Here is a 25,759-nt window from a genome sequence, read left to right as displayed (position 1 = left end):
TGTTTTTTTTGTTTTTTGCGGTACGTGGGCCTCTCATTGTTGCGGCCTCTCCCGTTGCGGAGCACAGGCTCCGGACGCGCAGGCCCAGCGGCCATGGCTCACGGGCCCAGTCGCTCCGCGGCATATGGGATCCTCCCACACCGGGGCACGAACCCATGTCCCCTGCATCAGCAGGAGGACTCTCAACCACTGCGCCACCAGGGAAGCCCCTGTTGTTGGTTTTTTTTTTAATGGTTTCCTCAGCTGTGCAAAAGCTTGTAAGTTTGATTAAGTCCCGTTTGGGGTTTTTTGGGGTTTTTTTGCAGTACGCGGGCCTCTCACTGTTGTGGCCTCTCCCGTTGCAGAGCACAGGCTCCGGACGCGCAGGCTCAGCGGCCATGGCTCACGGGCCCAGCCGCTCCGCGGCATGTGGGATCTTCCCGGACCGGGGCACAAACCCGTGTCCCCTGCATCGACAGGTGGACTCTCAACCACTGCGCCACCAGGGAAGCCCCCATTTGTTTATTTTTGTTTTTATTTCTATTGCCTTGTGAGACTGACCTAAGAAAACATTGGTATTATGTCAGAGAATGTTTTTCCTATGCTCTCTTCTAGGAGTTTTATGGTGTCATGTCTCATGTTTAAGTCTTTAAGCCCTTTTGAGTTTATTTTTGTGCATGGTGTGAGGGTGTGTAAATCAACTTCATTGATTTACATGCAGTTGTCCAACTTTCCCAGCACCACTTACTTGCTGAAGAGACTGTCTTTTTCTCAGGACTCCTTTATAATCTTAAAAATTTTTGAGGATCCCCAGGAACTTTTATTTAGGTGGTTTGTATGTATCCGTTTTTATTTGTATTAGCAGTTAAAACAGAACTTTTGAAAACAAGAATACACAGACACTTTCCATCACCCATCACAGCAATGAAGTCATCACATACAATTTAATGTTTCCGAGTGGAAAACTCCACTGTAAACTCAGGAGAGAATGATTATGAAAAAAGCAAAAAAATTTAGTATTATTATAAGAATTTTGACCTCGAAGACTCCCTTAAAAGTTCTCAGGGAACCCCACATGTCCTTGATCACACTTTTAAGAACTCTTACATAGGGTCTTGTAGGCCTTTGTTGTAGAGTTTTGAACAGATGAGTCATCATGATCTGATACAGATTTCTTTTTTTTTTTAAATTTATTTATTTTTGGCTGTGTTGGGTCTTCATTGCTGAGCACGGGCCTTCTCTAGTTGTGGCGAGGAGTGGCTACTCTTCATTGCGGTGCATGGGCTTCTCATTGTGGTGGCGTCTCTTGTATGTAGAGCATGGGCTCTAGGCGTGTGGGCTTCAGTAGTTGTGGCACATGGGCTTAGTTGCTTCATGGCATGTACCAGGGCTTGAACCCATGTCTCCTGCACTGTCAGGTGGATTCTTTTTTTTTTTTTTTTTTTTTTAAGAATTACTGTTGGGGGCTTCCCTGGTGGCGCAGTGGTTGAGAGTCCACCTGCCGATGCAGGGAAAACGGGTTCGTGCCCCGGTCTGGGAGGATCCCACATGCCGCGGAGCGGCTGGGCCCGTGAGCCATGGCCGCTGGGCCTGTGCATCCGGAGCCTGTGCTCCGCAACTGGAGAGGCCACAACAGTGAGAGGCCCACATACCACAAAAAAAAAAAAAAAAGAATTACTGTTGGGTTTTTTTTGTTTTTTGGGTTTTTGGGGCTGCAATAGGTTTTCGTTGCTGCATGCAGGCTTTCTTTAGTTGCATCGAGCAGGGGCTACTCTTCGTTGCGGTGCATGGGCTTCTCATTGTGGTGGCTTCTCTTGTTGCAGAGCATGGGCTCTAGGTGCACGGGCTTCAGTAGTTGTGGCACGTGAGCTCAGTAGTTGTGCAACGAGGGCTCTAGAGTGCAGGCTCAGTAGTTGTGGCGCATGGGCTCAATTGCTTCGCAGCATGTGGGATCTTCCCAGACCAGGGTTCGAACCCATGTCCCCTGCATCAGCAGGCGGATTCTTAACCACTGCGAGGCAGGCTGATTCTTAACCACTGCACCACCAGGGAAGCCCCTGATATAGGTTTTAACAGGGTCACTCTGGCTGCTGGGTAGAGAGGCAAGGACAGAAACAGGGAGACCAGTTAAGATGCTATTATAGTAATCCAGGCCAGAAATGATGATTTGGACTAAGAGATGGACTGATTTTTGATGTATTTTAAAGGTAGAGCCAGTAGCATTTCCTGACAGATTCCATGTGAGATGTGAGAGAAAGAAGTTAAAGATGACACTAATGGGGTTTTGCCTGAGCAATTGAAAAGATGGAGTTGCTGTCAGGTAAGATGGGGAAGGCTCTGGATGGAGCAGGTTTTGGAGAAAGATCTGGTGTTCAATTTTGGATGTGTTATGTTTATGGTATCTGTTGAACATTCAAGTAGAGATATAAAGTAGTCAGTTGGCTGAAGTCTAGAGTTTGGAAGTGAGTTATAGACTGAAGATATCAATTTGAGAGTTATTGGCATGCAGGAGGTAGTTAAAGCCACAAGACTAGATGAGGTCATTAAGTGATAATTTAATTGTCCTGCCTTTATCAATTTAGGTAATAATAATTGTATTTCTATAAAATGTTGCAGAGTACCTACACTTACATTTCAGGAGACTTTGAATAAATAAGTAAACAAATTCACAAGTAAATAAACAGATTTACAAGGGTTAAACAACTTCCCTTAGGTCACCAATCCAGTAAGTGATGACACTACAGTTCCAAAGCCTTTCTTTTCTAATACCCACCAGATCATTGTCTTGTTTGTATAAACCAGAAAAGCCTATATATCGATAAGGTGGCTAAAGTAAGCAGCTTGGTCAAACGGGGAGGCAGCTTGGATGAGTGGGGAAATTTTGGTCATCTTCCCACAGACATATTTCATAATTTATAAATATTTAATTTTTCAAAACTTTTTAATAAAAGGAACAGATTCTGGGACTTCCCTGGTGGTCCAGCGGGTAAAACTCCACACTCCCAATGCAGGGGGCTCGGGTTCAATCCCTGATTGGGGAACTAGATCCTGTATGCATGCTGCAACTAAGTGTCTGCATGACACAACTAAGGCCCAGCACAGCCTAAATAAATAAATAATAAATAAAAATTTTTTTAAAAGGAACAGATTCCATATCCCAGATTTATAAATTTTAAGAGGGATTTACAGAAGTCCTCCAGGTGTTGCTTTGAGTTAATGGTTAGATCTGTGAAAACCTCGTTTAGTCATTTCATGCAATGTTCTATGAGAAAACCCACAGTTTTTTCTCTTAATACTTATTTATTTATTTATTTATTTATGCTGTGCCGGGTGTTAGTTGCGGCACACGAGATCTTTTAGTTGTGGCATGTGGACTTCTTTAGTTGCGACATGTGGATGCTTAGTTGCAGCATGTGGGCTTCTTTAGTTGTGGCATATGGACTCTTAGTTGCAGCATGCAGGCTCTTGCGGCATGCATGCAGGATCTAGTTCCCCAACCAGGGATTGATCCTAGGTGCACTGCATTGGGAGCGCGGAGCCTTACCCACTGGACCACCAGGGAAGTCCCATGCAGTTTGTTTTTAAAATTTTTAAAATTTGGTAGAATATACATAACATAAAATTTACCATTTTAACCATTTTAAGTGTGTGGTTCAGTGACATTAAGTACAATCACAGTAGTGTGTAGCCATCACCACTGTGTATGTCAAGAACTTTTTCATCACCCTAAACAGCAACTGTATACACATTAAGCAATAACTCCCCATTCTCTCCCCACAACCCAGCCTGTGGTAACCTTTATTCTGCTTTCCATTTCCATAACTTTCCCTACTCAAGATACCTCATATAAGTGGAATACAACATTTGTCCTTTTGTGTCTGCTTATTTCACTTAGTGTAATGTTTCCAAGGTTCAGCCATGTTGTAAGCATAGATCAGAATTTCATTCCTTTTTATGGCCGAATAATATTCCATTGTATGTATATGCCTTATTTTGTTTGTCCATTCATCTGTTGAAAGACATTTGGTTTGTTTCCACCTTTTGGCTGTTGTGAATAATGATGCTTTGAATATTGGAGTATAGGTATCTGAGTCTCTATTTTCAGTTCTACTGGGTATTCTAGGAGTAGAATTGCTGGATCAAATGGAATTCTTTTTTCAACTTTTTGAGGAACTGCCAAACTAATATTTTTCCCACAGTGGCTGCACCATTTTACATTTATAGTGCATGAGGGTTCCGGTGTCTCCATATCCTTGCCAACACTTATTTTTTATTAAAAAAAAAAAAAGCCATCCTAAATAGGTATAAAGTGGTATCATTGTGGTTTTATTTTGCATTTCCCTAATTACTAATGATGTTGGGTATCTTTTCATGAGCTTATTGGTCATTTGTATATTTTTTCTGGAGAAATGTCTAGTCAAATATTTTGCCCATTTTTTTGGTTGAGTTTGGGTTTTTGGTTGAGATGTAGGAGTTCTTTATATATTTTGAATATTAAATCCTTATCAAATAAGTTATTTGCATATATTTTCTCCCATTCTGTGGATTATATTTTCACTCTCTTGATAGGATCCTTTGATGTTTTTAATTTTGATGAAGTCCAGTTTGTCTATTTTTTCTTTTGTTGCCTGTGCTTTTAGTGTCATACTTAAGAAATTGTTGCCCAATTGAAGGTCATGAAGACTTGCCCTATGTTTCTTCTTCTAAGAGTTTTATAATTTTAGCTCTTATGTTTAGGTCTTTGATCCATTTTGAGTTAACTTTGTATATGGTATGAAGGATGAGTCCAGCTTCCATTCTTTTTTTGCATGTCCAATAGAACCCTTGCTTGAAAGTGAAAATGAATTGACTGTATATTGTCATGGTTTGTTTCTGGGCTATTTTTCTTTTAAATTTTTATTGGAGTATATTGATTCACAATGTTGTGTTAGTTTCTGCTGTACAGGAGAGTGAATCAGTTATACATATACGTATATCCACTCTTTTTAGATTCTTTAAAAATACAAAATGCTTCATGAATTTGCATGTCATACTTGCACAGGGGCCATGCTAATCTTCTCTGTACCATTCCAATTTTAGTATATGTGCTGCTGAAGTGAGCACTTTCTGGGCTATTTTATTCCTTTGGTCTGTATGTCTGTCCTTATGCCTATATCACACTGTTTTGATTACTGTAGCTTTGTAGTGAGTTTTGAAATCAGGAAGTGTGTCTTCCATCTTTGTTCTTTTTCAAGACTGTTTTGGCTTTTCAGGGTCCTTGGAGATTGCATATGAATTTCAGGATGGGTTTTTCTATTTCTGCAAAAACACTGTTGGGATTTTGATAGGGATTACATTGAATCTGTACACTGCTTTGGGTAGTATTATCATCTTAACAATATGAAGTCTTGAACATGGGATGTTTTCCCATTTATTTAGATCTTCTGTTTCCTTCAGCAATGTGTATCTTTCAGTGTACAAATCTTACACCTCCTTGGTTAATTTTTAAGTATTTTATTCTTTTTAATGGTATTGTAAATGGACTTGATTTATAAATTTCCTTTTTAGATTTTTCATTAAAAGTGTATAGAATACAACTAAATTTTGTGTGTTGATTTTATATCCTGTAAGTTATTAGTGCTAACATTTTTTGTATGTTGATTCTTCAGAGCTTTCTATGTATTGGATCATGTCATTTGTGAACAGAGGTCATTTTACCTCTTCTTTTTATTTCTGTAGCCTGATCTCTCTGGCTAGAACGTCCAGTACTGTGTTTAATAGAAGTGGCAAAAGTGAACATCCTTGTCATGTTCTTGCTCTTAGTGGGAAAGCTTTCAGTCTTTAACCATTGAGTGTGATGTTATCTGTGGGTTTTTCATATATGGTCTTTAACATGTTAAGAAAATTTCTTTCTATTCCTAGTTTATTGGGTGTTTTTATCTTGAGAGAGTATTGAAATTTGTCAAATACTTCTGAATTAATTGAGATGATCATGTGGGTTTTTTTCCCTTCATTCTAGTAATGTATACTATATTACATTCATTGATTTTTCGTATGTTGGACTATTCTTATTCTTGCATTCTGGGAATAAATCTCACTTGGTCATGATGTATAACCGTTTTAGTATGCTGCTGAACTCAGTTTGCTAGTACTTTTGTTAAGGATTTTTGCATCTATATTCACAGGAGATGTTCTGTAGTTTTCTTTTCTTGTAGTGTCTTTGTCTGGCCTTGACATCAGGGTAATGCTGGCCATAGAATGAGAGAGGAAGTGTTCCCTTCTCTGTAATCTTTTGGAAGAGTTTAAGGGTTAGTGTTAATTCTTTAAATGTCTGGTGAAAGTTTTTGTGATAGGAAGAGAAATCAGGTATTTTTTGGAGCTGTCACCAGTGTTTCAAGGAACTAGAAAAATGTCTCGAGGACTGCAAGTTTCCATAAGCACAATCTGAAACTACCACTGTATCACACAACTCACAAAAGCCCCCAGCGTCTGTTGGCCTGGGCTTCTTTCTTCTAATTTATGTGCTGATTTACGTGGACTCACATGTTCTACACTTTAGAATCTGTTTTGAAGGACTCAGTTGCGAAGATTGGGCAACCTCAGAAGGGAGATTTTTGACAATATATCTGGAGTCTTTAAAATACTTCATACACACTGTAATCCTTAAGTCACCCCTGAAAGCTAGGTGAGTGATCTCAAATTTAGTAATAAAAAAGCTTAAGGCAGAAAAATTTTGCCTACGCACAAAGGATTTCTGGTTTTTGTGTTTTGTTTTGACCCCTTTAGTGAGACTGCATTTTGAACAGATTGGCTCCTCCTTTGTTTTCCCTCTTTTTTTTTTTTTTTTTTTGCGGTACGCGGGCCTCTCACTGTTGTGGCCTTTCCTGTTGCGGAGCACGGGCTCCAGATGCGCAGGCTCAGCGGCCGTGGCTCACAGGCCCAACCGCTCCGCGGCATGTGGGATCTTCCCGGACCAGGGCACGGCACGAACCCGTGTCCCCTGCATCGGCAGGTGGACTCTCAACCACTGCGCCACCAGGGAAGCCCTGTTTTCCCTCTTTTATCTGCCTAAGAGGAGGGTATTAATTGATTCACAGAGACTACAGTTTCTTCTCTTCCAAGATAAAATAAGCATTCTTCTAGAATCTAATAAAAGGTTAGGTCCTTTTATTTGAATTCGTACAGCAAAGGCCAAAAATAATTCCTTATAGGTCAAAGGAGGAGGTTTTGCCTCATTGTATTTTGGACTCTTTAACTGGGCATCTGTGTGTGTCAGCGATTATCACAAAACTGGTAATAGTGACTCTTCTTGAGTACAGTGACTTTCAACATTTTTGACAGCTTCTAACAATAAGAAGTAAGTTTTATAGCATGATCCATTACATAACAAACACAAAAAACATATACACAACTAACGTGAAAGGCTCACAAGCCAATCCTTAACCTTTATTTTTAAAAATGTAGCTTATCTTCTATTTTGTTCTATTTATCTTTTTAAATACTGATTTCAGCTTGCTGAATTGATTTCATAGCCTGCTAATGGATGTGAACTTCAGTTTAAAAAATATTCCTCCATGACCCACAAATTTACCTATGCATATAGTGTTCTGGGCTCGTACCCTTAGACATTTTGATTCTGTGCTCTGAAGTAGAGCCCAAGAGTTTATTTTTTTTTATTAAGTGCCCAGATAACTCTGATGTAGCCACAGACATGTATTTGGGAACCACTGATAGATCTAATCTAATAAAAACTAGCTTATTGGGCTTCCCTGGTGGCACAGCGGTTGAGAGTCCGCCTGCCGATGCAGGGGACACAAGTTCGTGCCCCGATCCGGGAAGATCCCACATGCCGCGGAGCGGCTGGGCCCGTGAGCCATGGCTGCTGAGCCTGCGCGTCCGGAGCCTGTGCTCCGCAATGGGAGAGGCCACAACAGTGAGAGCCCCGCGTACCACAAAAAACAAAAAACAAAAAAACAAAACTAGTTTATTTAAAACTAAATCTGTCCTTTAAAATCACTGAAAACCATCATTGTAACTTTTTTAAATAGCTGCCCTTTTAAATTTAGAAAATAAATCAGTGTTACCTAAACTCTCTGGACTCCAGTATTTATATTATCTAATAAAATACGGGGAGCCATTTTATGCAGTGATTGACAGATAAAGGACAACTAAATTCCTCTTAATTATAGAAAAAAACAAGTGGGCATGTAATAGATTGTTACCCTCTGGTTTGTGCCATTCAGTAGTGATGTTGTCTTCTTTGACACAGACCAGTTTATGTCTGACTTGGAACACCAGCCATCAGGTTCAGCAGAGAAATGGCCTAACCACAGTGAGCTCTCATGTCCACCTCCTTTCTGGAGAATCTAGAGGGTGAGTGTTGATTGAAATGTGTCACTGTTTTTGTGCCCAAGTCTAATATTTGCATGCAGTGGCCAGATTTGCATGTGCTGCAGAGGAGGGGGTATACATGGGCATCTTCTTGGTAGGGGCCCACTCATTATCTCTGGAGCTAAACTTTGACTGTAAGAGTGCTTTTTAAATTTAACTACACTCAGGCTCTCACACTTATAATTTTAGTCTGGGGTTGAATAAAAGTCAAGTATTGATTGGATTTATTGAACCAAAGCAGAGGGAGTCCTGTCTATATGAATTCTGTGGCTTGGATGCGGAGTAAATTTGGTTGCTGTTAAGGTGTGTAAGCCTACTCATTTCTGGTCAAGTGCTCTAAGTTTTGATGTGAGGCAGTATGGAATGGAAATAAAGCAGGAAATGTTAGCCATTTGCCAGAGGCAACCTGGATCGTTTACCCTTGAGCCTGTCCTTTAGGCCCATGTTTGCACGCTGGTAGTTCATCTGGGGCTCCATTTGGAAGGAGTCAGTGCTTGTGAGGAGGGGGCTGGGCCTCAGGCCTCTCTGCCTCAGCAAGCAACCATACCACTCCCTCTCCCTCACACAGCTTCTTTCTTCAAAGACTCTCAAAGCCACGTGAGAAAGTCTGTGGTAGAAATTATAAACATACAGATTGTAGTTCTCAAAATGCCATTTGAATTTCATTTTAATGAATTTGGATTTGGAAGGGGACTTAGAAATCATGTCCACTACCCAAATCGTTATATTTAAGATACTAAAGCTTCCTGATTAGACAAGGCAGCAAAACCCTGGCTTCTCCCAGAAGCTGGGCCAGCCTACCCTGGTCTCACATCATTGGCAACTAAATTTCTACATATCTATAAAACTCTCAGGAAAGTTATAGAAGGATTTAAATGAATTTCCTTGTATCATAGTTGAGAAAATCAGTTGAAAAAAGATTAAATTGCCCTAGTCACATCACAGCTGAACCAAAATTAAAGCTTATTTCTTCCAGTGTTTACCCCACTGCCCTTCCTGTGTATGAAGCAACAAGTTGGTCACTAGTGATCTTGGTAAGAAATGTTTCTGTGGAGTGAAGGGATCAATGGATGACTAAGGAATGAACAGGAGGTAAGAATAGAGAAACAGGGCTTCCCTGGTGGCAAGTGGTTAAGAATCCGCCTGCCAGTGCAGGGGACACGGGTTTGAGCCCTGGTCCGGGAAGATCCCACATGCCGTGGAGCAACTAAGCCCGTGCACCACAACTACTGAGCCTGCACTCGAGAGTCCACGAGCCATAACTACTGAAGCCCACGTGCCTAGAGCCTGTGCTCCGCAACAAGAGAAGCCACTGCAATGAGAAGCCCGTGCACAGCAAAGAAGAGCAGCCCCTGCTTGCCCCAACTAGAGAAAGCCCACGTGCAGCAACGAAGACCCAACACAGCCAAAAATAAGTAAATAAAGTAAATAAATTAAAAAAAAAAGAATAGAGAAACAGCAGGTGGTGTAGATAACTCCTTTAAGATGTTAAACAATGAAAGAAAAAAATAGATACAGAGGGCCACGTGGGGTCTAGGGTTTTTATTTGTTTGCTTGCTCGCTTGTTTGAGATTGAGACTTACCCATATTTAAGCAATGATGAAAAGAATCCAGGAGGAGAGGGTTGGTGGGTAGATTGATTAAAGAGAAGAGTGCAGGAAATTGATGGGGCAAGGTCTTGAAGAGGCAAGCACATGGGATTCATAGCATAGGTGTGGAATGAGTCATGTGGGTTTACAGCTCTGGAGCTCAGGTTTGGGCCCTGGAGACAACAGATGTGGGAGTCAACACTACAGTATATAGAAATGGACAAGATTACTCAGAGAAAATGTACAAAATGAAAAAAAATAAGGAAAAGGACAGTCTTCTGATAGGCCTAAAATTCAGAATCCCACATTTTTTAAAAAATTTATTTATTTTTGGCTGTGTTGGGTCTTTGTTGCCATGCGCAGGCTTTCTCTAGTTGCAGTGAGCGGGGGCTACTTTTCGTTGCAGTGTGTGGGCTTCTCATTGTGGTGGCTTCTCCTGTTGCGGAGCTGGGCTCTAGGTGCGCAGGCTTCAGTAGTTGTAGCTCGCGGGTTCTAGAGCACTGGCTCAGTAGTTGGGGCTCACGGGCTTTGTTGCTCCGCGGCATGTGGGATCTTCCTGGACCAGGGCTCGAACCCATGTCCCCTGCATTGGCAGGCAGATTCTTAACCACTCTGCCTCCATGGAAGTCCCCAGAATCTCACATCTTAACCTAAGTTGAAAAGAAGTTTTTTGTTTTGGGGGTTTTTCCCCCCACATTTCAGTTTTTACTAATACAAAAACATACGTGCTGATACTTGAATGTACTTTCAAGTAACTGTGTACTGTTTACTCAGCTGGAGACTTAATGTTTGTAGAATGTTTTGAGTTACAGCTTTTTCTAGAGGAAAGATCTGTATGGCACTTACTATAGTATCACATATATAAGAGGTTTCTTAGAAAGAAAGGACCCTTAGTAACAGGACTGATCTCCCCCTCAGTCAGTTGTGGAAAAAAGTGTCATAATTTCCCTTTAGTAGTATTAAATCTAATGTTAAAAGTGAAGGGTAGGGCCTCCCTGGTGGCGCAGTGGTTGAGAGTCCGCCTGCCGATGCAGGGGATACGGGTTCGTGCACCGGTCTGGGAGGATCCCATATGCCGCGGAGCGGCTGGGCCCGTGAGCCATGGCCGCTGGGCCTGCGCATCCGGAGCCTGTGCTCCGCAACGGGGGAGGCCACAACAGTGAGAGGCCCGCACACCGCAAAAAAAAAAAAAAGAAAAAAGAAAAAAAAAGTGAAGGGTATCTTCTGATCATTGTGCATGTAATTTTCAATCTGTCCTATGGTTGGAAGCTATCTAGAGTTCAGTGTAAAACTTAAAATAACTTAGGGAATTCCCTGGCGGTCCAGTGGTTAGGACTTCGTGCTTTCACTGCCGGGGCCCAGGTTCAATCCCTGGTCAGGGAACTAAGATCCTGCAAACCTCACAACGCGGCCAAAAAATAGAATAGAATGGAATGGAATAAAATAACTTAGTTAAAAACTTGGTATGATAGAGCTCAAGCTGGTTATCTTGGTTCTTGCTTAAAATGCTTAAATATTCTTTCTGTCTTACCTTTATGGTGGTGAGTTTTATTTATTTATTTATTTTTTGTGGTACGCAGGCCTCTCACTGTTGTGGTCTCTCCCGTTGCGGAGCACAGGCTCCGGACGCACAGGCACAGCAGCCATGGCTCACGGGCCCAGCCGCTCCGCGGCATGTGGGATCTTCCTGGACCAGGGCACGAACCCGTGTCCCCTGTATTGGCAGGCGGACTCTCAACCACTGCCCCACCAGGGAAGCCCTTATTTTTGTTAATAATGTAAGCTAGGTTGTTATAACATAGATCCCAAAATACAGTGGCTTAACTACACTGGAATTTTCTCTCACACCTTATGGTAATTCAGAGGTCAGGATTCCTGTTTCATTTAGTTGTTCGTCTACCTCTTTAGGTATTGTCAAAGCAGAGTCACCACGTTGACTGAGTCTTAGCCCAAAGCAAGGGGTGTGAAAAGGAGGGGAAGAGGTTACTGAGCAAGTGATGAGGAAGATGCACACATCACTTTTACTCACACTTAATTAGAGAAAGCAAGTTACATGGTCATACCTTGCTACAAAAGGGAAGCCAGGAAATGTAGTCTGTAGCTGAGTGGCCCTGTGACTAGTTAAACTCAATTACTAGAGAAGGATGAATTAGGACATTTAGCAGTCTACCATAGGTACCTTCTAAGTTTTCAGGGACTTTTTTCTGTCTTCAGCTCGAAAAGGCAAATTAATCAGATTTTGATAAATGCAAATTAATTCTTCAGCTCATTCCATAAATAGTTGAATTCAGTATTTTATGTATTTCATTTAGATGGTATTCTTATAACTTATCTAATAACCTAAAAGTAAATATTAGGAAAACTATGCTTATAGAGTAATAAACCATAAAGTAATACTAGTTTCTCATCCATTTAAAATAATTTCTATTCCTTTACTTCCAAATTTCTCTTATTTCTTCATTTCAAGGGAAATTCAGAAAATGATTGTACTTATATATGGCCTTCATTTTATAAAAAGTAATATCTCCATAAAATTGTTCACCCAGAGGATGAATTATACCTTTAATCTTGGGGTGTAAGGAAAGGAAGAAAAGATGAATTTGCTAAACTTTGATGAATGTTCATTGCAGCTTTAAAATGAAATAGTATACATAAATGGAGACTGATTATACCAAAAAGTACTTTACAAAAGTGATCAAGGTGCTCAGATGCTAGTTATGAAGGCCCTTTGAACTTTTGTGTGTTTGACAATGTGCATCCGCCTATTCCAAAGGCAGTGCCCTGGGTTACCCTGCCCCTCCACCTGGTGGTGAGATTTCATACCCTACCATGCTTGCCAGCTCTAACTCTGAATCCATAAGCATTGGAAATAGCTCTAAATAAGAGGCCGGTTGTTACTCAAACACCTCATTCTTGTGTGTAGAGATAGCATTACAGTGGACTGTTAATTTGAACATTTCTTGGATTTAAAAAAAAAAGTTGTTTTTTCTTACAGCAAATATTGCTGCTGGCTCTGACTACTTCTGTTGTGGCAAGCCAGGTGTTGGGGTAATGGGAGTCAAGGACGGTAGCTGCCACAAGTAGGCCAAATGCTGTGACCTACATAACCTGTTACCACGGGTGTTGAGGGCTGTTGACCCTTGTTCTAGGCTTTTAATTCACTTTACTCTTTATAGGGGGGAAGTGATAACATTGTACAGTAGGGGAATAAACAACTTCTTATGTTTCTACCTTAAACTGGTGAAAAAAAAATAAAGCCAACTCACATGCTTTGTGGAGTAGGACTTAAATAAATCAATAAATTCATGCATATATACATTCAAAAGGAAGTGAAAATTGCAAGCACTAATTTTTTAAAGAAATTAGTACTGGGCTTCCCTGGTGGCGCAATGGTTGAGAGTCCGCCTGCCGATGCAGGGGACATGGGTTCGTGCCCCGGTCCAGGAAGATCCCACATGCTGCGGAGCGGCTGGGCCCGTGAGCCATGGCCGCTGAGGCTGCACGTCCGGAGCCTGTGCTCCGCAACGGGAGAGGCCACAACAGTGAGAGGCCCACGTACCGCAAAAAAAAAAAAAAAAAAAAAAAAGTACTGTATTTATCAAGATTGCTAATGATTTACATATAAATTACATTATAGATTTGTTTACCAGTAATAATTTTAATTTGCTCAAGTTGACAAAGTTTGGCCAGTCACATTAGAAGGCTATTTCAGGAACCCAGAGGTGGGAGCCAGAGCCCAGAGCCCCCAGCCTAAGTGTGAAGTGAGGGGGCAAAGGAGAGCAGTGGGCTTGGATACCACACTGTGCTCAAGTTACTGCTAAAGGATGGTGAAGGGACTGCTTTGTTACAGTTCTGACTCCCTGGCCTAAAATTCGTATTCAGTAGCTATTATTTGAGCATAATTTTTGTTGTTGTTTTGCCAAGTCCCATATTACATTAAAGATTCAATTGGCACATAATTTTAATCAGCACTCAATATTTACCAAGCACTAAGGAGTCAATGGAGAACAAGATAGACAAGTTCCTTGCCCTTTTGGAACTTAAATCTACTGACTGATTATTATATATTAAAGTATATTTTAGTATAGTTGGCTTGAGTGCTTCTTTGTGGAAAATCTTCTTAGCTTTATCCTAGTCTTAAAATCCTGAACTGTCAGGAACCTTGCAGGTTGGTTTAACTAAATGAGTTTACGCACATTAGGCAAAAGAACAGCAGAACTTTGGTAAGGGGGAACAGAAATAATACACCTTCGATCAGGCTTTTGCTATAAAGGTCACCAGCTGACTTCTTCAGAAAATGATGTGTTTATCCTTATCATCAAAGTGTACTTGGTAAGTGGGTGGATAGTGCTTGTTATAGACCCTCATCCTCAAGAAAATGTAAGCATTGACTTCCTCATAAAGACATAGGAAAACAATATATCACATGGTTTTCGATGATGATAAAGCACCATTTTTTTAAAAATTAATTTATTTATTTTTGCTGTGTTGGGTCTTCGCTTCTGTGCGAGGGCTTTCTCTAGTTGTGGCAAGTGGGGACCACTCTTCATCGCGGTGCGCGGGCCTCTCACTGTCGCGGCCTCTCTTGTTGCGGAGCACAAGCTCCAGACGCGCAGGCTCAGTAGTTGTGGCGCACAGGCTTAGTTGCTTCACGGCATGTGGGATCTTCCCGAACCAGGGCTTGAACCTGTGTCTCCTGCATTGGCAGGTGGATTCTTAACCACTGCACCACCAGAGAAGTCCTTGAAGATTTCTTAAACAATCATTAGTGTCTCCTTTCCTCTATAATCACTTCAAATACTAATTATAGAGATTTTTTTTGTCTTGGTCTGTTTTTGTTTATAACAGCTATATTGAGATATAGTTCATTACTATAAAATTCATCCTTGAAAATACACAAGTCATTGGTTTTTTAGTATATTCATAGAGTTGTGCAATCATCATCAGTATCTAATTTTTAAACATTTTCATTACTCCAGAAAGAAACCCCATACCCCTGAGTAGTCACTCCCCATTCCTTCCTTCCCATTACTCCTGGCAACCACCTATTTATTTTCTGTCAGTTCTGGCCATTTTATATAAATGGAATCAAACAATATATGATGTCTTGTGTTTGGCTTCTTTCACTTAGCATAATGTTTCCAAGGTTCACCCATGTTGTAGCATGTATTAGAACTTCATTCTTTTTATAAGACTGAATAATATTTCATTTTGTGGAATAGACCACATTTTGTTTATTCATTCATTCATGGTAGACGTTTGGGTTATTTCCACTTTGGAGCTATTATGAATAATGCTGGTATGAACATTTGAGTACAAGTTTTTATGTGGATGTATGTTTTCAGTTCTTTTGAGTATATGCCTAGGAGTGGAATTAGAATAGAATCTTTAGTTGATAAAGCAAAGAAGTTTCATTTCAAAGCAGAGAACTAAAGTTTCTTATTTGGGGTGTTCCCGTCTATGTTGGTTCCTTAAGATTAAAACTCTTTGTACTGGACCTCACAGAAGACTGTGCTTCCTGAGGTGCTTGGCACATCATAGAAACGAACAAAATCAAGAGGCTTTTCTGAAAGGATCAGAAATAATACAAATGCCCCCACATGATAAAGGATGTTTGCATTAGCATAGGGTAACAAAATAACCCCCAAATCTCAGTGGTTTACTGTCATCAAAGCATTTATTTTCATTTACTTTATATACAGGTGCAGTGCAGGAATCAGAGAGGGAAAACCCTCCTAAAAGGATGAAATTAAGGAAAAGTTAGATTAAGGTGAACACATTTCAAAAGTATCCTATCTTCTGCTAGAGCAAGAGCCTTTAGAGTGAGGGTAAGAACGTTTACCTTTTCCCTCAGCCATTCCCCTTCCCAAACAAAATTGAACTGAAAGGTACTTTAGGAGTGATGTTGCCATCCAGTTCAAGAGCAGACTTTAAGCACTGCCTTTATCTTTATAGAAAGAGATGGAAAGGGAAAAAATGTCTTTGAAATAGTGCTTGGCATTGAGCATCATATGGTCAGTCACACAGAGGTCACTAATCACTCTTCCCTTTCTTGTTTTTCAGTGAACGAGGTAATTGGGAGAGACATGTCCCAGATTTCTGTTTCCCAAGGAACAGGGGCGAGCAAGCAGGCTCCCCTCCCAGGTCCTGATTCCCTGGATTTAGGAAGATCCGACGGGCTCTAACAGCGCTGACTGCAGCCTTGTGTCCACCATCATGTACTTCTCAGCATGTTTCTCTCTTTGGACCTTGGGCTTCCAACTCTGCAACCTTCAGGACGGAGCCAGGAGTTGGGATCACCATATGTGGGGAAAGCAGCATTCCTCCAACTCAGGCCTTGGGTAGATTTTGTAAAAGAACAGGAGCAGCACAGGCTGTCTGATCTTTGGGGAAATGAGCTTTGCTTTTTATATTTAAATAGGATACTTTTATATGATGGGTGCTTTGAGTATGAATGCAGCAGCCTCTCCATTTCAGAGGTGCTGCTTTTGCAGGTGATCTGGTTGCTTAGCTAGGATTGGTGATTTGTACTGCTTTATTGTCATTTGAAGGACTCTTTAGCTTTGATGATATTTTTAAAGTAGAAACTTTTGATAAAACCTTCCAGAGGCAAACATTAAAAAAAAAAAAATTCCCCCAAGCCCACACCTATGCCTCGGAAACTCAGCATGTGTCCTGAAGCCTTTCATAGATTCATAGGAAGTAAAGCCAAATGTAGCTCATACCTCTTTATAAAAGTAAACTGTTAGATAAAATGACACCATTCCAATCATTGAAGTGTTGGAATATAAAATGACATTCCAGAGCATAGCATTTTTGTAACTTTCTAGGTAATCTTCCTGCAATCTCTCCATGCTGTCTCCATGTTGAAATTGCTTTTTTCCCTCAGGGCCTTGGGTAAGATAACTACATGTAAGGGAACTTTGAAAGGTGGGGTTTCTTAGCTTGGTAGCTTTAATTTCCTGACATCCTACAAACAGGTAGACTGTGGAGTACTCTTCCCTTTTGTGTCCTCTGGTCCCAGACCTTTTCCAAGTGGAAGCATCTGCATTTGGTTGCCACAATCTTGTGATGATTTGTTTAGGCAACTTTGCTGCTTCTAGCTTATCTCTAGAGGCCAGGCTGTGTCAGAAGCTAAGTACAAATGAGCTATGCTTCAAGATCAGGAGCAGAGAACATTCAGGATTCCAGATGGGACGCTTTTAAGATTTACACTGGCATGGAAGGCTTTTCCCTCATTCTGTTTACAGCCTAAAATGATTCTGGCCTACCCTCCCATCTGCATGGCCTAAAAAACAGCCTTTTTCTAAAAGGCTTTGAGGCAATTCCAAGACTGAGATAGCATCCTAAACCTGACCCTCCACACCAAAGATGTCCTGGTGGTGCTGCTGGTAAGGCTGGGGCCCAAGGCGGGGCCAGCAAGAAACTCCAGCCTGCTGTCTACCAAAGGAGGTGCCCGGCTTGGGTGCTCTTTTCAAACCCTGCCTTTACCCCTCCCCTTAATGGGATTAGTTTCCCATTCCAAGGCTTGGGCCTATTTCAACACCCCTGAAGTTTGCAGTATGTTTTCAAATGAAATGTACTTTTGTTCAGGAAGCAAATTTTCTGAGTGCCTACACGTGAGACAGTGTGCTGGGCTGGTCAAAGGCTTTATGCTATTATTCCAGGAGATTGTGGGTCCTAGATGCCAGGACTGTCTACTGAGGCCAAGTGAGGCCTGCGTGGAGGGAGCCAGCTCATTGCCTACCACCTCTAGTCAACCAGTTAGGAGCTATTGACCGAGGATGAGGAAGTATGGTCCTTTTTTTTTTTTTTTTTTTTTTTTACCTTTAAGCCATGATGTTTTAGATTTCTCCCTAAAATTAGTTAGAAAAAAATGCCTGTACTTCAGCAAATCACTCTAGTCCTTCTTGGAGCCTGTTGTTGTCACATTTTCTTTGAAAGTGAGTTCTGTGTCACAGTGTGGATAGTGAGATTTGCTTCAGGGCCTGTGGTTGGAAGCCCAGAGTTAGCTTTGGAGGGGTTGTGGCAGCTGGCCGCCTTGAGATGAAGTTCCAGAGAGTTGGCCAGACTTGCCTCCTCCCTCTTGCCCCTGGTGTAGCTGCCTCACATGGGGTTCTTGCAAGAGCTTCCCTTGCAGGACCCTTTGGGGGTTGCTCTGCTGCCCTCAAGAATAAAAGCCTCTATGATACAGAGTTGCTATGCACCAAATTTTGATGCCTTTTAAATACCTTGATGCCTGTAGCACTAGAAATGCTCTTTCCTATTTAAAATAAAAATTAAATTTTAAAATAGAGCTTTGTATACTATGTAAGCAGTTTTGTATCAGCTTTGTAAAAGCTTTGGTGTAAAAGACACTATTTTTTGGTTTTGTAGATAAATACCTTAATTTTTGTGCAACATAGTGGTGTTACAGCACACATCCATTGGACTATGCAAATTGATTTCTAGTAACAGCACTGAGCAACTGGGCATGTGCTAGGACCCACCCCTTCCCCCTCCAACCCATGCAATATCTTGGGTTGAGGAATGGGATGAGCAGCCTTCTGCTTACTGGAGATGCACAGAGAAACATGGCTGAAAACAGCTAGGAACAGATGTCTTTGGGTTCAAGTGTGGTGCTGCTGCCCGGGGTGCAACCCACCCCTGCCCAGGGTTAGCCACTGTCACCAGAGCTCTGCTGAGTCTGGCTGTAAAGCGCTGTTTTTGATACTCAGAACAACAGATGGTCACCTGTAAGGCTCAGATGGGTTCAAGTTGAAACCTTGTATTTTATAAAATGGATGATGTTCAATTAAGGAACTGATTCTCAGTTGTGTTTACAGCACTTGAGATTGTGTTTTCTTGTACATTTTGTATTTTAGAACCTTTTATAGGAGTACAGAGCTCCTCACACAAATACAAAGGGAAGAAGAGCCAGCAGTTCCGGCTCCTCACTTACAGTGCTGAAATAATAAACGGTGACAGGTCAACAGTCTCCTTGAAATCTGCCTGAGTGTTCCTCTGCATGGGGCTGCTGTGGAGCCCCTCACTCGGTGCCAAAGTGAAGGGCACTTTGGCTTTTAAAAAGTCCACTTGGTTGGGAACCTTTGTTTATTTTACGGAGGAGAGGGTAGAGTTCCAAATTCCTTCCGAAGCTTCAGTTCAGCACCCTCTAATGGGTGCAAAGGACATTCCAAGGTGTCTGCTGAGTTCAGGACAACTGACCTGCCCAAGGTGTGCGTGAAAAGTAGGCAGAAGTCCCTTTATAAGTCAAGCCTGAGTTTTTGTGTGAGGGCCTCCTGCCCCCTATTGTCCTCTGGGGATATTGCAGTGCAGTCCATCAAAACAGCCTGTGATTTTTGCCATCTGTTATTCTGTGTCAAGCTAGAGGGGGGCTAGCATCCTTAGGGGGGACCACCCCTGGCGCAATGTGACCACGGAGGTCAGTATCCTGGGGACTGGGGCCAGCGCTCTCTGCCACCCTGCCCCCCACCAGAAGGGACAGGGAAAGGTAGAACATTGGGATCTTTACTCAGAAGCCCCCTGGAGTCATACGCTGAAGGCACCAGGGTTTACATTTTTTAAAAAGAAAGCAAGCCTGCTATGGACATCCGCCCTATGGAATCTGTAGGCATGGACCATAGCCAAAACAGAACAAAGGCTTTCTGCTACTTAAGAGGCCCAGATCAGACCACTGGGATCAGGGTAGTGCCATTCCACCCCCAGCTCTGCATTCAGGGTCCAGCCATCATCTTTGGGATGAACAAGCAGAGTAATAAGTAGGGGGGATGGAGCTGGGGCTTGAGCTCCTCTGGGGGCCTTCTGAGAATTTTGACAAGCCAGAAAGTAGCTACCAACCAGGTTGAGGGCGCTGGTTCTCTGGATGCAGGAGAGTCCCGTTAGCTGAGGACATCAGCCAGCTCTTACCTCCTGGCTCCCTCACCTACAAACACACCCATTCTTTGGGGGCCTGCAGCACAGTGCGAGGTGGGTCACCAACAGGCATCAGACTGGTGTAGTCATCAGGGGCTAGCTGCAGAAGTGACAGATATTTAGGCAGGGACCTCCAGGCTCAGCCAGGTTCCCAAGCCCTCCAGCCACACCTCACCTGGTAGGCCTGGAAGATGCTGAGCAGGTCCTTCATACCAGCTGTGTATGGGACACCCTGCATACGGACCAGGGCTCCTGGCTGGGACAACACTGAGGTGGGAGCAGAGGCCAGGGCAGCAGGGGGCGTGGTGAGGTAGCCCACAGTGGTGGGGGAGACTGGGGGGCTAGGGTGGGAAAGGCAGGGATTTAGTAGTGCAGTGCCACCTGTGGCCTAGACCAAGACCTACCTGCCTCTTCCCTTGCCTCTGCCTTGTGTTTGGTTCATTTCCTCCTCCCTAATACCCCTGTCTCTACAGAGTCATCTCTATTCTAGTTTGTAGATGGCATCAGGCAGCCCACATCTGTCACTCCCTTGTCGTCTCAGAGTAAAGTCGAAATTCCAGCAGACCTTGAGTTATTTGGCCCAGGAAGGGGATCAAGATCCTCCCACAAACCAGGACAAGGGGGCAAGACTGTGAAGTAATCTTAGCAGCAGGGTACCTGGGGTAGTAAGCTGTGTAGTTCATGTAGAGTTGAGTGGCTGGCCCTGGGTAGTAGGCAACCGGGGTGGGGGCAGCGGGCACCCTGGCAGCTGGGAGCAGTGCTGAAGAGGGATACACAGCTGCTGTCTCAGTGGGAATGAGTGTTGGGGTGGCCGGGAAGGTGGCGTAGGTGGGCGGAGAGAGGCCTAGGGGCAGAAGTAGAGAGCGTATCTGCAGGGAGCCCAGCACTGCCCTGGGTGAGGCAGCCAGAAGGGAGTCCCCACCGTAGAAAGTGAGGGTTATAACATCCTGGCCCCCACATGCCTCCTCCTTCCCCAGCCCCCTGGGACACTCACAGGGCAGCTTGCAGGGTGGAGGGGACATGCCACTGCGGCCCAAGGTGCCCCCCATCAGGACATGGCTCATCTCCTCTGTGGAGCAGGGGACCACCTCCACATAGCGTTCCTTCATTGCTTTCTTATGGCAACGCTGAGCAGCAGCTAGGGCCCGCTCTGCTGATGTCATCTGGATGAAGGCATCACCCGATGGCCGGCCCTGTGCACACCATCTTGTAAGCAGTCTGTCGTGTGCAAAAATGCCTTCCTCCCAATCACACACCCCTCTGTAACTAAGTGTGCTCCCCCACGGGACGCAGCTTTACCTGCTGGTTGAGTACCATGTGCACACCGTGGGGCCGAATGTCAGCCGCTGCCTCCCCCAGAAAGCTTAGGATGTCTTCGATGGTGGCTGTGTAGGGCAGGCCTCGAAGGCGTACACAGTCTCTTCCGGTCCCAGCTGCCAGTGGGAAGGGGATGGGCAGCAGTGGAGCAGTCAGTGTGGGAAGGAGTGGGCTGGAGGCATAGCGGTTCAGGACCTAGTAAGGAAGGAAGCAGCAGGCTGGTTATGCCAAGCAGGGCAGGGCCAAGGAGGGCATGGAAGGGGCACCCTGGAGAAGCACACGGGGGTAGGGGGAGCCCTGGGTGGCTCACCTGCTGCACCTCGGCTGCAGTGCTCCGGAAGAGTTCAATGTATCGCTTACCCAGCGTGCCCTTATGCCTGCGTAATGCAGCCTGTGCCAGCTCCTCACAGGCGAAGAGGGCAAAGGCATCACCAGTGGGCCGGCCGTCAGGGTGGCGCACAAAGAGCAGCCCATCGGCACCCCCAGTCACTGGGCACTCTGGCCCCAGGAAGCCTAGCACATCTGCTGGCCCAGCCGAGAAGGGCAGTCCCCGCAGCCGCAGGATCACTTGGTCTTCCCGTGACAGGAAACGAGCCACCTCTAGTGAAGTGCCTTGGTGGGGGGCGTGGGAGTCACCTACTGACTTCATTTGTGCCCTTCCAAATACCCACCCACACCTAGCACACAGGGGAGCAGAAAGGCAAGGGGCGTCGGGGAAGCAGGACATGGATCAAGAACCAGGGGGATCTAGATGCTGTTGGGAGCACACTCACCCCCTGCGATCTTTACAAACTCCTCTCCTGTTGCTTTATATACCTGTGGGAACAGCCCATGAGTTTCATGCTTGCCCGGCCTCAGCTCTGCCCTGCTCCGCTCCCAAGCCCAGAGCCCCACCTCAATATAGCGGACACCCATGTGGTGCTTGTGCCTCTGCAGTGCTAGGTCCCGCTGCTCGCTGTCCACAAAACGGATGAGGGCCTCACCATTTCTGCGGCCCTGGGCGTTGAGGCACAGTGCTACACCACCCCTGTGGAGCCAGTGCTGCGTTAGTGCCTCCTGGGTAGGCCTGCCCTCCTGGGTCCACCCATGCTGCTGTACCCACCTGGCAATATTGAGCCCTTTGAAGAATCTAGCCACATCCTGGTCTGATGACTGCCAGGGCAGCCCACGAGCCCGAACCACAGTCTCGCTGTCCACCACATCGGCCTTGCTGCTGTGGGGCGGGGCTCAGTCAGAGCTGTCCAGCTGGTGTTACCCCCAACCCTGCCCCCTCACTCACCAAGGCCCTGTCTCATATTTCTGCTTTACCACGTCGGGCTTCGAAAACAGTTGACCTGAGAGGAGATGGCATGGGGGTCAGCAGGGTCTGGTGGAGGGGGGTCTCCCCACCAAGCGCTGCAAAAAGAGGACAGTTGAGGGGGATGAGGAGGTAACAAAGGGGCTTTCACCTTGTGGTCTCTCAGAGGTGACAAATGGGGAGGGGAACTTGGAGGAAGTAATAGGCAGGCAGTCACCCAGCCCTGAGAACAGGTGAAAGGTGGTGGGGGAACCTTACCGCTGGGTCCATCAAGCAGGTGGAGGATGACAGCTACCATTGTCTTCACCTCCCACACGCCAAAATCGTCCTCTGTGGCATCTGTCTCCAGCCCCAGGTCTATGAGCAGAGAACTAACAATGAGGAAATCCCAGCATGTAAGGGCAACCAGCATGTCCCACCGAGGTTCAAGTCCCCTACATAGACACATGCAGAATCCTGGCAAACACATTTGTTTTGGCCCAGCTCATGGATCCCCTTAAATGTCCCCAGCCCAGACATATGTAGACATATGCCCACATTCCAAATGTGCCCCAGCACAGGCACAGAGACATGCAGGCAGGGACGCAGCAGGTAGTGTAAACTTGTATGTGTTCATTCAACCCACCAGCATGCACATACTCAGAGACATTCAGCCTACAGCTGCCCCTCCACCGTAATCCTGCTAGGTCACAGATACCCTGTGCCATGGTGGCCACAGTGAGGTCCCTGGCAGGGCGGGTGCTCGGGTGCTGCACGTGGAACTCTCTGCGGAGGTCGTAGAAGGAGAAGAAGGTGTCGGGGAGCACCAGGTTCTGGGGGCACATGGGAATGGGGATGAATGGGGGAAACTGAGCTGCCCTGCCCACCCCCGTGACAAGAGGGGTCCTAGGAACCCTACCCCCTGTTGTGCCCTCAGTGGTGGCATACCTTCCTGGAGGCCTCAGGGTGCAGGACCTGTCGCAGCAGCTGCTGCCCATCAGTGCAGAGCATGTAGGGGCCCCCGCCCAGCAAAGCCACATCCCCGCTCACCAGCTGTGAGAACTAGGAATAGGGAGCGGAGAGACACAGAGGGACTCACAGCTAGGCAGGCAGGGGGAGGGAGGGCACAGGCTTGCAAAGCTGGTTCAGCCAGATGTTCAGCCCTACCCTGCCTGGGGAGGAGGTGGCCATGCCTGTTGGGCCTGGCTCTGTATCCTCCTTCTCCCCCAGTCCACTGTCACCTTCTCCAGGCCAAATGGGAGCAGTCACATATCACCCAAGCCCCCATCACACACACTCCAGGAGTCTGGAATGGGGCCAGAGCAAACACCTGGTGGAGTAGGACAAGCCAGGTGGGAAAGGGCGGGGCAAAGCAGGTTAAACCTGTCCCAGACCAGGCACCACCCTCAGGTGGGGGAGGCCCAGTCCTGCCTGAGGCCCGGCCTGCTCATGGTCGATGGCAGCCCCGCCCCTAGGTCTGACCAACTGAGGGGCAGAGAAACTCCAAGGACAGAACTGACAGAACTCCACACCTGGACGCCAGGGGCAGCATGAGCTTTGACCCAGATCTTATCGACCGGCTGGCACTGAGTTGTTTGCTCATAGAGGGGGCGGAAAGCTGCCTTGCCCCTCCCCCATCCTCTATCCCTGCTGGAGAACTGGTACAAGCACAAACCACAGGCCCAAGAACGTCTCCTAACCCCAGCTATACAATCTGAGGCTGGTAGAGCAAGGCAACCCAGCACACTCCTCAAGTAGGGGCTAGCTTGGGCTGGAACAGACTCAGGTTCGACATCTTTGTGCCTGTTTCCTCATCAGGAACCACCAGAGTTGTTGGAAGATGAAAGAACTTGTGCTAGTAAAGCACTTTCACTCATTGCACTCAAGAGTCAGGTACAGGGTGAGCCCAGTAATGAAGATAAGAAAAACAGCAAAGGGAACCGACTCCCACTTCAGCCAGGGCCGGGAGGCACCCCAGGCCTTTGCACTCAGGAGGCAGGTAGCCTCCAGGCGGGGTCCGGACAGCGCCCACGCCTGGCCAGCCGGCCGAGACAGGCCTGGACGAGCAGCTTACACCTGGCGGCGCCTGCCTCCTGGGCAGAAACCGCCCTACGCCCCTGCTGCAGCGTCTTCCTGGCGGGTGGGTGGGCCGAGGACGCAGGCAGCAGGGACCGTGACCTATGGCCAAGTCTGGGCCCCTCGGCCCTTTCAGCTTCCGGCTGCTGTTCTGAGAGACCTGGCCGGGCAGATCCCCAGAGGCGTCTCAGCCTAGCTCTCCCGCAGGCCGGGGACTCTGGGAGGGGTCTCGCAGCCTCCATCTCCACCCCCTCAGTAGGAGTGGACCACTGAAAAGTCTGAAAAGACGCCCCCCTAGGAATGGCCGGCACACGCGGACACACGCACACGCGGGAGTCGCTGAAAGTTTCAAACAACAGGAACCCGTCCTACCGCCCCGGCCAGTTGGTTGTGGTGCGCCAGGCCTCGCCTCCTGCCGCCTCTCCCGCCGAGAAATGTCCCTGCAGCCCGGCCGGGCCTCCATTCACCCCGGCCCCAGCGCTCACCTGCTGCAGCACCTTGTCCAGCGGCTCGGCCCGCGCCAGGCTGTCGGCGCTCAGGCCGCTCGCCTCGCGGCACTGCGGGCTCAGTGCGGCCGCCTCGACGCGCACCAGCGACTTATGCAATGTCCCCACCTGCGAGCGGCGGGGAAAACCGATCAGCCGCTGCGCCCCTCGGATCCTGAAGCTCCCTGGAGATCCCACCGCCCTCTTTCCACCCTACCTGGCGGCTCCGCGGCTCCACCACTTGCCAGACTAGGAGGATTAAGTCGGTCTCGTCGGAGCCCAGGTCCTGCCCCAGCGCACCCGCCGTGGCCCCGAACAGTACGACCAGGGGTCCAGGCCCGGGACGGGGGTCGGCAGCGGAGTCTGCGGCGGGGTTCGGGCCTGAGGGCGGTGGCTGGGGTGGCGGCGGAGTCATGACCGCAGAGGGAGGGGGTGCTCGACCAGACAGACACACGCGGACCGACGAAGCGCACGCACTCACCGACCGACGGCAGACGCGGATCGGCTCGGGCGGGACACCGTGTGTTATGGGCGGCACCTGCGGCCCGGCTGCCGCAGTGGGCGCTGCTGAGACCCGCCCAAGGCGCCCCGCGGGGCGGGGCGGCTACCGGCCCCCGCCCTCTCTGGGCGAGTTACCTGTCGGCCCCGCCGGCCACGTGACCTACGGCGGACCCCGGGAACCATGGGGGAGGGCCGCTAGACTCTAGTCCTGTACGCGCACACTCACAAGGCCGGCCTGGGCTCGCGCTCCC

General features: G+C 46.3%; 2 protein-coding genes across 8 annotated transcripts in view; one reads left to right on the top strand and one right to left on the bottom strand.

Annotated features, from left to right (window-relative positions):
• The window catches only part of NFATC3 (nuclear factor of activated T cells 3), a 130,799-nt gene extending 112,459 nt beyond the window's left edge, over window positions 1–18,340 (top strand). Inside the window, 3 exon segments of the mRNA XM_082607277.1 lie at window positions 8,228–8,292; window positions 8,295–8,331; window positions 16,002–18,340. Coding sequence (XP_082463403.1) covers window positions 8,228–8,292; window positions 8,295–8,331; window positions 16,002–16,123 — 224 coding nt within the window. The 3' untranslated portion in view covers window positions 16,124–18,340.
• On the bottom strand, window positions 15,493–25,509 carry ESRP2 (epithelial splicing regulatory protein 2). Of its 7 annotated transcripts, XM_082607284.1 has the most exons (16): window positions 25,225–25,509; window positions 25,008–25,136; window positions 23,395–23,508; window positions 23,165–23,279; window positions 22,726–22,824; window positions 22,450–22,504; window positions 22,273–22,383; window positions 22,065–22,197; window positions 21,944–21,986; window positions 21,481–21,782; window positions 21,153–21,365; window positions 20,848–21,046; window positions 20,511–20,697; window positions 20,029–20,194; window positions 19,874–19,953; window positions 18,482–19,770 (listed from the first exon to the last, which is right to left on the bottom strand). In XM_082607284.1, the coding sequence occupies exons 1-16, from the start codon at window positions 25,420–25,422 to the stop codon at window positions 19,593–19,595; spliced, it is 2,322 nt and encodes a 773-aa protein (XP_082463410.1). In that variant the 5' UTR covers window positions 25,423–25,509; the 3' UTR covers window positions 18,482–19,592. The 7 variants fall into 7 exon arrangements, with proteins under 7 accessions (XP_082463409.1, XP_082463410.1, XP_082463404.1 ...); XM_082607278.1 differs by having other exon boundaries at window positions 19,684–19,953; window positions 23,093–23,279; XM_082607281.1 differs by having other exon boundaries at window positions 19,684–19,953; window positions 20,511–20,613; window positions 23,093–23,279.
• Window positions 25,510–25,759: the final 250 nt, after the last annotated feature.

The sequence above is a fragment of the Mesoplodon mirus genome, assembly GCF_964341445.2.
Source record: "Mesoplodon mirus genome assembly, chromosome: 19".
NCBI classification, from domain to species: Eukaryota; Metazoa; Chordata; class Mammalia; order Artiodactyla; family Ziphiidae; genus Mesoplodon; species Mesoplodon mirus.
Note: the sequence above shows the minus strand (reverse complement) of the source record. Positions and strands in the feature narration are given on the sequence as shown.

Bases quoted from the DNA above. Each gene is read 5' to 3' on its own strand.
- ESRP2 (XM_082607284.1), bottom strand. From the start codon at position 25,422: ATGACTCCGCCGCCACCCCAGCCACCGCCCTCAGGCCCGAACCCCGCC. The intron at 23,509-25,007 runs GTGAGCGCTGGG...CCCTATTCCTAG, and splicing joins TGGACAAGGTGCTGCAGCAG to TTCTCACAGCTGGTGAGCGG. The intron at 21,783-21,943 runs GTGAGTGTGCTC...CCCCCCACCAAG, and splicing joins GTTTGTAAAGATCGCAGGGG to GCACTTCACTAGAGGTGGCT.